We start from the raw sequence: 12,253 nt of genomic DNA on the forward strand, positions 1-12,253 counted from the left end.
GGAGGTCAGAAAACAATGCATCTGTCCTTCAGAGGTGTGTTATCAGAGGAGATTTCCGATCTGAAGGCATGATTGTGAGCATGCGAAAAGGTGTCTTATGGCCTGGAGTTGATATCAAATGTGTTCTCTTTGTCTGCCAACAAAAGGAGGATGTTGGATTAAAAATAAATAAATAAATAAATAAATAAATAAATAAAAACTTCAGTACAGACTGAAACATTGAATTAAAGAGTTTTAATTAGGGCAGTCTAACTGTATTCATATAATGATGTGTATGTGACACACCAAGAAAAAATATGAGCACACACATCTTCTACACATCACATTTACAAGTCAAATCAGGGAGTGGCATCAGACAACAGCAGCTAGTCTATTCCACCTTCAGTTAAATGATATGCAAATGAACCATATAGCCCCACCGTGGTTTTCCAGAAGGAACTGTATCATAAAAATAACAGGGGTCAGTCATCTGTGTGAAAGTCACAGGGAAATGGAATTAATTTATGCTTCACAAACACACCTGAGTCCTCCACCTCTCTGCTCTTACTCAGTTAAGACAAACAGGGAGTTACAGTCTAAAAATGAGGCAACAGAGCTCTTGTGATTTCACATTCAAAGATAAAATACAGAGTTTTTGCTGTTTAAGAAGCTGATGTGAAATGTGATTCTGTCACGGCTCACAAAAACAAGGCAAGGAGAATTCGACATGTAGAGAGCCATGACATAAAAGTGAAATCATAAGAAAGCATTTACATTGTTTAGTCATTCTTAACCCTTACAGTCACATCTAACATCACCTGATAAAGCTGCACAGCATACAGTTTCACACGTTTCCTCAGAGTTTAGAAAACTTGTTTTGCAGTGAGCAGCAGGAGCAGAGCTGATGTGTGCTCTACCAGGATTGATAGGAGATAATGTTGAAATAAAAAAGCATCACTGATAGTGAAAAAGTCATGACCAGCAGAGTAAACACAGAAATAACAGAGCAGGAAGTGACTGAACACAGCAGGGCTGTAGATGGATGAGACGAAACAAAAAAAGAAGAGATGCTGACAAAAACAATGTTTTGTTTCCTCACATTGAGGCTGACACTTCTCACCACTGAAACTGTGATTCTACTCTTAAGCCCGGGTGTGCAGGCACAGCTGGGTACTACAGTTCATTTATTGTTAAATCCACTCTGCAAGACAGAGTTACGTGGAGCCTCTTATTCATCCACCCTGTAGAGGATTTTAAGCTTATTCAACAACATGATTTTACAAAGATATCAAGCTGCTCAGAGCAACTGTTTCTAAATATTAGAAGAAATCAGCTTTCAGTGTTCAGTAGTCTGTGCCACTTCTCTTTTTATTCAAAAGCTCAAAGGCAGAAGTTTGACTGAGGGTCTGGACCAGGGACGCATTAGCTGATATTTGCACTGTTGACACATCAGCAAATCATGTGCCATGCATTGATGTCAGTAGCCGATGTTAATCAGTATCTCTGTCTTTAGGACATGAATGTAATACTTGCTAGCAACTGAACTTCTGATTAACAGAGGAGCGTTTTTATTGAGCAGAAGAAATCATCTGTTGGACAAACTTTGTTTTTTTTGATGGTCAAAAATTAAAATAATGTCAGCAGTGTGGGAATATCTCACCAAGAAACATCAGCAGCACACAGTTTGTAAGACATGTTTCAGTGGCATTTAAAAAAGAGGGACTACAGGCAACACTTTAAATACATCAAATTTCAGAGGTTGTTTGAAAAACAGACATGAAGAATTACAAAGAATGCTGCAAATAACATCAGTGTTGTTTTAAACATCTGTATCAGTATCAGTCTTGGTTTTTACAATCAGTGCATCTCCAGTCTGGACCCCTTAAAAGGCTCTTATGATGACTCTGAGTGGACACATTTCCATTTTCATTACTAACCGTTTTTTTATGTAGTCTTAACCGCAAAGAAATTCATAAAAAAGTATTAATCATAACTTTGCAGAGCCAAAAGTGCCGTCTTTGACTACTTCTCTTGTTCAATCAAACATCGAAAGTCCAAACAATCATTCATCGTCATAAATAACAAATAAAAGCAGCATACTTTGAGATTTAAGAAGCTGGAAAGAGAAAACTTTTTATATTTTGTGCTTGAAAATGACCAGAACAAGGAACTGATAGTAATACAGTTGGCAATATATTTCCTTGAATGGACAAACCACTAAATGGACTTGTTTTAGATCTCTAACTTTGGTGTCTGGAGAAACTGTTCAGTCTGCTGACAGCTGACTCCACTCAACTATATGTCTGGATGTTACTGTTTGACATATTCAATGTTCAGTCAAGTTAAAAAAAAAAAGGGCAGCTAGCTACCCTCTAAGACATCTGCTTTTGCAATCCACCCCCCCTTTACAGTGATCTAAAGACTGAGGCATCAACTGAAGCATGAGGTAAACTCCAGTTAAAACATGAATGCATGATAGCCTTGGTGAAGTAAGACTCTGAATGCAGAGAAAGGCAAAAAGCTGAAAAAAGGAACTGATGAGGCGACAGCAAACATTGGCAGTGACATGAAGGCCATAAATTAAATACTGCTCAGCCGTCCTGAAGACACACAACTCCCTTTGGTTAGAAAATATAAGAAATCATTAAGAAGCTAATCTGATGTGAATTTGATAGAATAGTTTTGTATTTGTATGAAAGTTGTGAACAGCTCTGATGGTAAGCAATACAATTTATATTCAATGCTGCCCCCCAGTGGCAACAGGCTGCTAAATCAATAAATAGATGAAGAAAAAGCTACAGTGATGATGTGCAAACCACTCTTCAGTTTCTACAGGCAGACGTGTCAGACTTAAAAATCAGTCATTTTAAATTATCCTCAAAAGATCACTGCTGAGTTTCATCTATACCGTCACAGCTGCAGCGGAACACCTATGTGCACATTAACCATCGGACGACAAAATAATTAAGATATATTTCAGCAGTTGAAAGCACATACAGTGACTGCTCTGATCAAAGTTTGGCAAAATAAAACATCTAAAGTCACCTTAAACTAAACTCTCGTTCTCTTAACATCAGTCACTGCATCGTCTGCAGGTAAAATCCTTATTAAGTTACTGCATCTCAAACCTGCACATTCAAAGACACGCTGCACAGACCTGAATGAACAAAACATTACAAACCATGTGCTTGTTATCAAAATTAAAACACGTTTCATACCCAGTTCAATCAGAAGATGAAGATATAATAAACATAAAAAACATGTATTTAAGTCATCGGGGTGATGCATCTTACTGAGTTCCCTTCTTTGTATATATAAAAAAAAAAATGATTATAAAGAAACTGTGAATATGATTGTTCAAGCTGGCGTTCTTCTTAAATTCAGTCCTGAAATCAACAGAGAAAAACAAGTAAGTGTGTGAGGACATCTGCGTTTGATTTGAATGAGGTGGTTTCCACACAATCAGAGGGTTGCTGTGTGTTGCCAACAACAATGTAAAGAGTATATGACTGCACCGACAGTCAACCAGGTGCCACTGCCCTGGGGTATCAAGAAGACATTAACAGAAATGTTGCTCAAATCCAAGCCACATGTCCTCTGTAAGAGTGTAAAGTCACAACAGCAAGAATTAAGAGGGAATGAAGTAGGATGGACAGAGTCTCACACTGTCTGATATCCAGTTTCCCTTTTTCAGCTCTGACCGACTCCTCTGGTGCCTTCAGTGAAAGTAAGTAAAAGGCAGCTCCTACGTTTAAAAGTAGGAGGCATCAAAGGTTGGTCTGTTAAACTCGAGGCAGCACAGGCCCAGCTACAGACCTGAAAGTTCAAACAGGGACTAGTTCAGGTGGAGGAACTGCTTCATGAACTCGTAGGTGGTGAAGGCGATGGCCTGGGAGGGGACACAGCGGATGTAGTTCAGAGAGAGGCCTCGGTACAATCCTTTCTTGACTCCGTACGTCGTATACACATACGACAAGGTATTCCTCATTGTTCTGTTCCGACAAAAAAACAACACTTAGAGTGACACAAACACTTAGAAGATCACACATTTATGAAAAAGATTTGTGTGTTAAGAAAGGAGTCATGTCCTCTCTGATCTGTTCTTTGTTTTTCACCCACCAAAGTTAAATTCTTATGAGCCGTGTTGAGCTGACAAAAAACATATCTATAACTTATCTCGGACAGAATACCGAGGACTGACTTTAGGATTCATAAGTCATGACATGTCCTGATCAGAGCTGAGCACCGTATAAACTTAAAGACTTTGTTTTATTGAAATACATCTGAAAGAAGTGAGATCATCATATATTTGGGTTTTAGTAATTAAATGCTTGGACAGTGAACAAGTTTACCTGTCATGACTGAGGTCAGCCATCAGTCACAACCACATCACCAGGAGGATGTAAAATGGAGAAGTATAGTGATCATCCAAAACTAAGTCGATAACTAAGGTTGCAATATGATGCAGATTTTGAGATAATGGTTATGAAACAAGCGGAGATTAAAAAACTGTAGAGAAGTGAAGAAATATGGTGTCACAACGTGTAATGTCCAAAGATGACGAACACTTAAAGACCATCTTAAAATGAACAAGTCTGTAAAAACAGGACAAAGGTATGCCAATTACCAGAACCATCATACATCTAATGGATATTTTAAATAAAGATATCATAAGTGGTTCATTTACACACGTGATCACATTTGATTCATGTATTTATATGTGAGTATTTAATTTTAAAAAGGCATTGAAAATAGATTTTATTCAAAGGTGTTGGAAACAATGACCTACCTTGTTTAATTAAATATCTTGTTTATTTTACATTATAACAGTTTTATTTTAAAATACAAGATTCAGTCTTTAAAAAGTATTTTTTTATTTTTTTATTTGATTTTATTTAGGGTGCTGGTGGCCTAGTGGTCCAATTGCCCCACATACAGAGGCTATAGTCCTCGTCGCAGAGGTTGCCGGTTTCCATTCCCGACCGCTACCATGTACTGCATGTCTTCCCCCCTCTCTACTCACATTTCCTGTCTCTCTTCAGCTGTCCTATCATAAAGGCAAAAAAAAAGCCCCAAAAAATATAACTTAAAACAAAAAAAGTATATTTTTTAAATAGGTCTTAAAAAAGGGGGGCTGTATTATAATCATCTAAAATTCCGGCAAACAAGGGATTGCAAATTTGACCTGTTCGATACCAAAGCCCCAGCTTCAGCTACATCATAGCTAGCCTCAGCCATGCTATATGTAGAATATGTTAAGCGCTGTAACCCGCTTATAATTTGTCCCAACTGTGTCATTAGCTGGAGGCTCGCAGGCGCTTGTAATGCAAAGTACGAGCAACACACAGCAAATACACAAACAGCCACAAGTGTTGAATTTAAATTCCACAGTTTCAGCTTGTGTTGAAACCAAACAGAAACCCTCACAGGTTTGTAGAATGGAGAGAAAAACTAAAGCAGTCCTTAACTCAAACTGCTCATTACTCTCCTGCACTCAAATGATTTGGATGGATTTGCATGATTCATGTGGGTCACGTTCTCAGGGCAGAGAATGCAGAATTTTGGATTAATCTTGAAAATCACAATAAAACCACAGTAATTATTTCATATGAACAGGCAGATATGCTAATTAAATGTGTGGAAGTTGTGGAATAATTAAATTTATCAGCTCTGTGTTTCGTTAGCTTTATTGATCTCATTTATTACTCCTGTTATGACAGTCGATGTTTTTAAAGAGTTAAAGGAGATATAATGGTTTAACTGCAAACCTTCCTCAAATCTTATCCCATGAAAACACCCAAAGGAAATCTAATGGCAGAGGACTTATAAATGTATTCTTGGACTTCTCCCTACTTATTTGTGTGTACACATGTGCAGAAACCGCAGCCGATATGGCCTGCGCTCTCAGGACATCATACAGTTGCAGGTCCCGAGAGTCAGAACTGAACTGGGCAAAAAGGCATTTAAATTTTCAGCCCTGTTTACCTGGAATGATGTGCAGAAGGACTTGAAACTGACACATCTTGTAACTCTGGGGGAATTCAAGTCACTCATAAAAGACAGATAAACATGCTCCATTGGATCTTGTGATTGCACTGTGTAATCATGTAACCATGTGAAACTGTGACGGTATTCTATTTGTGTTGTTTTGTGTGCTTGTTGTGTGGTGTAACCTATTTTGTGCTGCCGTCTTGGCCAGGTCACTTTTGAAAAAGAGGTTTTTATCTCAACGAGTCTCTTACCTGGTTAAATAAAGAAAGAAAGGTATAGTCTACATTTACAGCAGAACATCATGCTGTAACAGAATATAAGGAACAGGAACATTAATGATACTTACGAGCATTTCTCAGAGTCTTGAAGCACAGTCCCAAGCTGCATTCTCCTCCTTGCCACGTCCAAGGGATATCTAGTAAGAAAAACATGCAGAGTGCAACCTTTACCACCCATGAATATGCAAAATCAACACCCCCTCTTTCCTCTTTATCAGCTTATCTTTCATGCAAGCTGTGAGCTCAGAGTGGATTGGCTGTCTAGAAAAGCACTCACGATATCGTCTGAGCGATAGCACCGGCAACCCCTCCACAGAGCAGGTTAACTTGGGTTTTCAGGACTAGAACATCAGGGTTGTCAGAGGAGGGTTGCCCCAGGAGATCTGGGAAGTGTTTCAAGCCGAGGCTCTTTAGTGTACCGAAGGTGAAGAAGGAGAAACCTTGAGGACAATAAAAGGATTGTTGATAAAAGAGTCAAGCTAATGCAAAACAAAGAACACCAGTCATATGACAAAGGGGCAACATTTTATGTTCAGCACAATATTCACAATAATCCTTGAGAGCAAGAATAAAACTGTGTAACACAATCTCAGTAATCACCTGCATAGGGAGCCATTCCAATAAGTGTTGGAGTAAGTCCTCTATAGAAGCCCAGAACACCCCCCTCCTATACAAATAAGAAAAGAAAGAGGTAAACAGGTTAATGAAGAGATACAAAGTTTGCAGAGAGTTTATTTGTTTGTTTGAATTGTTGCATGTCAAGCAAACTACCTTAAGGTAGATGGTGTGGAAGGCATTTAGAATTCCTGTGTAGCGATGATAACCAGTCACCTGGAAGGCCAGTCTGGACCGAATCATGTCCAGAGGGTAGGTGCATATCACTGCAGTCATCCCTTACACACATACAAAAAAGCACACAGTCTATAGACACACTCAGCTTATAACTGTAAATATGCTCTATCATGGTTTAGTGACGTGAAACACAAGTTGTGGCTGCTGAGGATACTGTGACTGTGTTTTATTTTACAAGTTTCCAACAAGCTGAATATCTAAGATTTAACTCCACACACACAAACAAGCCATGACACACACTTCATGTTAGTGGTGAAGTATGAGTCACTGTATAAAATATTTGTATAGAGGTCACCACTGGAAACAATGCCTGCTTCGTCAGTGGTTAGTTATTTACTCAAGATTCAGGGCACACAGTCTGGCAGTGCAGTAAATGACATATTACTGGAAATAACTAAGAAAATCAAACAAGTCTTAACTCTGAGAAAAAGAACTAACCTGCCATAGATCCTGCCATGAGGCGATGAATGTGTCCTGAGATCCCAACCTGTGTACTTAGCAGCTGAAAAGAGATCTTTGTTAGCTTCTGGATCAAACTGTGGTTGTAATTTTAGCAAATAATAAATACAGTAGCTACACAAAAGCCACTCATGTTTCTCATAACAATCACTACTGACAGTTTTAATCACACTCAGAATTGTAAACTCAACACTTAATGTTTAACTCAATGATAGAGTTTGCATTGTACCTTTTTATAATTGTCAAAGGCCATAAACTGGATGGCTCCATAGGGAAATATCCTGACCATCATTGCCCCATTCCCCTTATACAAGCCAAGGTAGCCTTCTTTCTGTGGCACAGCTCTGAGAATGGAAAACACTCCTGCAAAGAATAATCACACATTTCACTCATGTGGCACAGATGTGTGAAACTCACACACTTACTGGATTTTGAGAGTTCGTCTGTCAATATTTTACCTAAGTGCTTGTAATGGGGGTTCTGAGCTTGGAGAAGGATCTTGACTCTGTCCAGAGGAGCGATGGTAGTTTTTGCACAGCATGCTGCTACACCTGAAACAAAACCAGAGAAACATTAGATCAACACGTGTCATCATTGATTTAATATAAGAAATGCTCAATGACAGATACATTTTAAAAATTTGATTCTTTAGTGATAGCACAGACATTTAACCAACTGTGTTTTCTTCTGTGACCAGAGTATGATGTTGAGAAATACAAATCAAGCCAAACATATGTTTAAATCCAGCTTGTGTCTGTGTGAAATCACATTTGAAGTTGACATAAGATGTAAGCTTTAGTTGTGAAAGGACAAAAAGAAGACCTTACTAAAGAGGTGCAAGAGAAGAACCTGTATCAATAACAGGCCCACTTTACAGCTGATCCACCTACAGTTAAATAGCTGCTTACACAGTACGTGTGTTCATTTAAACTTTAAGTTGAGCAAGATGGCTGCACTGAGATCAGTTCCAGGGTGATAAAAAACAAAGGTGAGAGAGTTAAGCAAAAGAGGAAGTGTTTGTGTGCTAAAGAAAGAACGTCTTGCAGCCATAAAGACTTGAACCTTTGTGTTTTAGTGTCAAATTCCACCTTCATTACTTCATGACAGGCCTGAGCCTGATGGCACAGACAGGTGTGTAGGAGCCTACCTCCAGCTAAAACTGAGCGAAGCCAGTAGTAGTCCGCCCTTGCACGGTTGCTGCTGATCGCAGAGACCGCAGCCTCTGATGTCATCCTTCCTGCTCAGGTGTCTGACACATCCATGGCTGTAATAAATGGGTGAAATCATGTAAAAACGTTGCTTTTGATTGAACTACTTGGAGTCATGGTTTACAATGTGGGCATAGCTGTTCAGTAAGTTGCCACAAGCAGCAGATATGGCAAGCAAAGTGTGGTTAGGATGTGTGTGTGTCTATCATAAAGAGATACTCACAAGATATTACACTTATCAAAGTGAAAGGTCGGTTGTTTGATATCGGCCGACAAATCAGTTCCTTCTTCGCCAAGTTGGCAAGCCTCCTTCGCTCCCTTACTTCCTCCAGACAGGCTTTTTAAGATGTATGTTTACCACGTCTATTAAGTTTTGTCGTACCAGAGAGTTCGTCGTTCATCGTTCTGGTTGAAAACCTCACATAAACTGGGGTTACGAATGAATCCGAGGCAATTCAAAGGTTCTTGTTATAACATCCGTGTCCTTCGACCGTTGATGTCTAATGCTCTGGCAGAAAATCGTCGCATGCTTATGACGTATGATGACGTACCATATAAACAGGTGTAATCCTAGAGGCGTCCGAGCGCAGCAAAAGAGCGACTTTATTTTATTTTATTAAACACAATGGTTCTCCAATAATAATATATTTAGTATAATAAAACATTAAAATAATATAAAATACAGTAACATTATTAATTTTCAATTCAATCCAATTCAATTTAGCTTTATTGGCATAAACAAAGACATGTTATTGCCAAAGCACATAAATTCATACACATACATTACATATATATTCATTACATATTATATTCATTATATATATTATATTCATTAATGAACTCAACTTTATATAGCACCTTTCATACATAAAAACATGTAGCCCAAAGTGCTTCACAGAGTAACAGACAGTCAGAAAACAACAGCAATGGTAAAATTATAGAAGGCATGATTTAAAAAAAAAGAAATACTTAAAAAAGAAAAGAAAATCAACACAGTAAACTTAATGAAATAAGTAAGAGTGGAAAGAAAAGTTAAAAAAAAGGTAGAGTTAACAAGATCAGATGAACACAAGAAATAAATAAGATAAATAAATACATGTTAAAACAATGGTTTAGATAATAATGATAAACATAATTAAATAAATAAATAAAAAATAAATAAATAAAATAATAATAATAATAATAATAATAATAATAATAATAATAATAATAATAATAATAATAATAATAATGCAGTCCAGGGCTAAAATAAATTACTCCAAATTAAAGGCTAGATTAAAAAGGTAAGTCTTAAGTTCACTTTAAAAACACCCAGAGAGCTCGCTGTTCTGATGTCTAGAGGCAAAGAGTTCCACAGCCTGGGGGCATAAAAACAGAAAGCTCTCCTGCCGCTGCTTGTGTGAGACACATGAGGAACATTTAAAAGGGAAGCATTTAAGGACCTCAGTGATCGGGCTGGAACATAAAATGACAGGAGATCAGTGATGTATGGAGGAGCAAGGCTGCCAAGAGCTTTAAAAACAAGTAAAATGACTTTGAAATAAATTCTAAAAGAAACAGGGAGCCAGTGCAGAGTTTTTAAAAGAGGAGTTATGTGGTCAGTTTTCTTTCTCCTTGTTAAAACTCTGGCAGCAGCGTTCTGAACAAGCTGCAGCTTTCTGAGAGATTTTTTGGGCAGGCCTATCACTTGATGCGGTATGCTCATAAAACCTTCACCTAAAATCAAATATCATGGGATGGTGCGTCCCTCAGGCTGTGACAGGCAGACACATATTTAGCAGCCAGAGGAGCTGCTGACCCTTCCCCCAGGAGAACTGACAGTTTCTCTTCTGGGGTTAATGCTGGGAAGTTTGGTACCATTTTAATAATTTCCCCGTAGTGGGAATTTCTTAAAAAAGAGAACTAGCTAGAGTGGAGGAGGAAGTGCATCTCTGTCTCTATGACCCCTGTAGAGCAGTGAACACATAGACGCTCCTCTCTGGGCAGCCATGTCTGCCTGTATCTCCCTGTCTCTAGAGCTAGCTGGTGGTCACTCAGCCTGTATTTGGTCAGAATATGTCTTTGTTTTGTATCTCTGACACTGTACTGATATTTAGATAATTTATAATCACAATTTAGGGTCAAATAACAATTAATTCTACTTTGGGTCTTTGTTTGGTTTCTCCAGTGTTCTAAATACAGATCTTTGGAGTGCTTCATGATGAGTTTAATTTGGTTGTATTTTGGATCAGTGCTGATTATTATGGTTATTGAGTTATTGAATGAAAATTGACTTTTACTTACTTTAGTTATGGACTTTCTTAAAAATAGGACGACATCAAGTAAATTGAGCCACTTTTTTAGTTAACTGCTTAGGAAACTAAGAAAAAGCAATGTATGACACTGAATTGTGCTTTTATAGTTAATAATGACTATTCTTAATATGTTTGTGTTGAATTGATGTAATAAAATATAATTGTTTAGGTCTTACAGTTTCAGTGGCTCATTTTAGCTGATCGGGTGGCCCACTTTACCGGAACACTGATCATCTCAAAAATGTGGGACAGCTTTACAGGTGCTTTACAACAACAATAGAAAAACATTAAAAGGCAAAACAGCGATTGCAAATACATACAAAAAACATGATATAAAAAACAGACAGATTAAACAAAGGCAAGTCTTAACAGATAGTGCTTCAACTGCTTTTTTAACATGTCAACAGTGTCCACAGTTCTCAGTTCCAGAGGGAGACTGTTCCAGAGTTTAGGACCAACAACCTGGGAAGCACAGTCTCCTTTAGTTTTTAACCTGGTACGAGGCACAACTAATAAACCCTGATCAGAGGACCTCAGAGTCCTGCTGGAGTTATAAGGCTTCAGCAGCTCCCTAATGTAGACTGGAGCCTGTCCATTGAGCGCTCTGTACACAACAACAAGAATTTTAAACTGGATCCTACATTTAACTGGACTGATTTAACAAAAGAAATGAGGATCGGTGTAACATGAGATCTCCTCAATGATTTGGTCAACAGTTTAGCAGCAGCATTCTAGACCACTTGTAGGCGGGTCAAGGATGCATTACTAAGACATGTAAATAGAGAATTACAATAATCCAATCGAGATGACACAAAAGCATGTATAATCATTTCCAGCTCAGCTGTGGCCACAAAAGGTCTGAGTTTGGTGATATTTCTTAAGTGATAAAAAGAAGAACGTACCAAACTATTCACATGCTGGTCCATGCTTAGGGCCAGGCCCATTTGGACCCCTAAATTGCGTATAGGGCAGGTTTAACCGCAGAGGACAAAAGCCCAAGGCTTCTCTTTACTTCAGGAACAACACGGTCAGGAGCTGAGATAAGAACTTCAGTTTTATCTGTATTGAAGGTAGTAAGTAGAATTATGTAATAGCAGAATTTATTAAATAACACAGTAATTTTCACAGTTCCGACACTGTCAACAAAGCAAGTCATGCATTAAGTAATGAGCAGAATGCTTATTTAAGCCGA

General features: G+C 38.2%; 1 protein-coding gene across 1 annotated transcript; it reads right to left on the reverse strand.

Annotated features, from left to right (window-relative positions):
- Positions 1-219: 219 nt before the first annotated feature.
- On the reverse strand, positions 220-9,301 carry slc25a16 (solute carrier family 25 member 16). Its single transcript, XM_034681795.1, has 10 exons — positions 8,991-9,301; positions 8,707-8,823; positions 8,018-8,110; positions 7,789-7,922; positions 7,539-7,602; positions 7,020-7,141; positions 6,849-6,915; positions 6,526-6,688; positions 6,317-6,385; positions 220-3,971 (listed from the first exon to the last, which is right to left on the reverse strand). Exons 2-10 carry the CDS (start codon positions 8,789-8,791, stop codon positions 3,815-3,817), a joined length of 954 nt encoding a protein of 317 aa, XP_034537686.1. The 5' UTR covers positions 8,792-8,823; positions 8,991-9,301; the 3' UTR covers positions 220-3,814.
- Positions 9,302-12,253: the final 2,952 nt, after the last annotated feature.

Source organism: Notolabrus celidotus, chromosome 4 (assembly GCF_009762535.1).
Source record: "Notolabrus celidotus isolate fNotCel1 chromosome 4, fNotCel1.pri, whole genome shotgun sequence".
Classification (NCBI taxonomy): Eukaryota; Metazoa; Chordata; class Actinopteri; order Labriformes; family Labridae; genus Notolabrus; species Notolabrus celidotus.

Excerpts from the sequence above, each read along its gene's own strand:
- slc25a16 (XM_034681795.1), bottom strand. The coding sequence starts at position 8,791 with ATGACATCAGAGGCTGCGGTCTCTGCGATCAGCAGCAACCGTGCAAGG. Across the intron at positions 8,111-8,706 it reads TCGCTCAGTTTTAGCTGGAG|GTGTAGCAGCATGCTGTGCA; the intron begins GTAGGCTCCTAC and ends GTTTTGTTTCAG. Across the intron at positions 3,972-6,316 it reads CAAGACTCTGAGAAATGCTC|AACAATGAGGAATACCTTGT; the intron begins GTAAGTATCATT and ends TTGTCGGAACAG.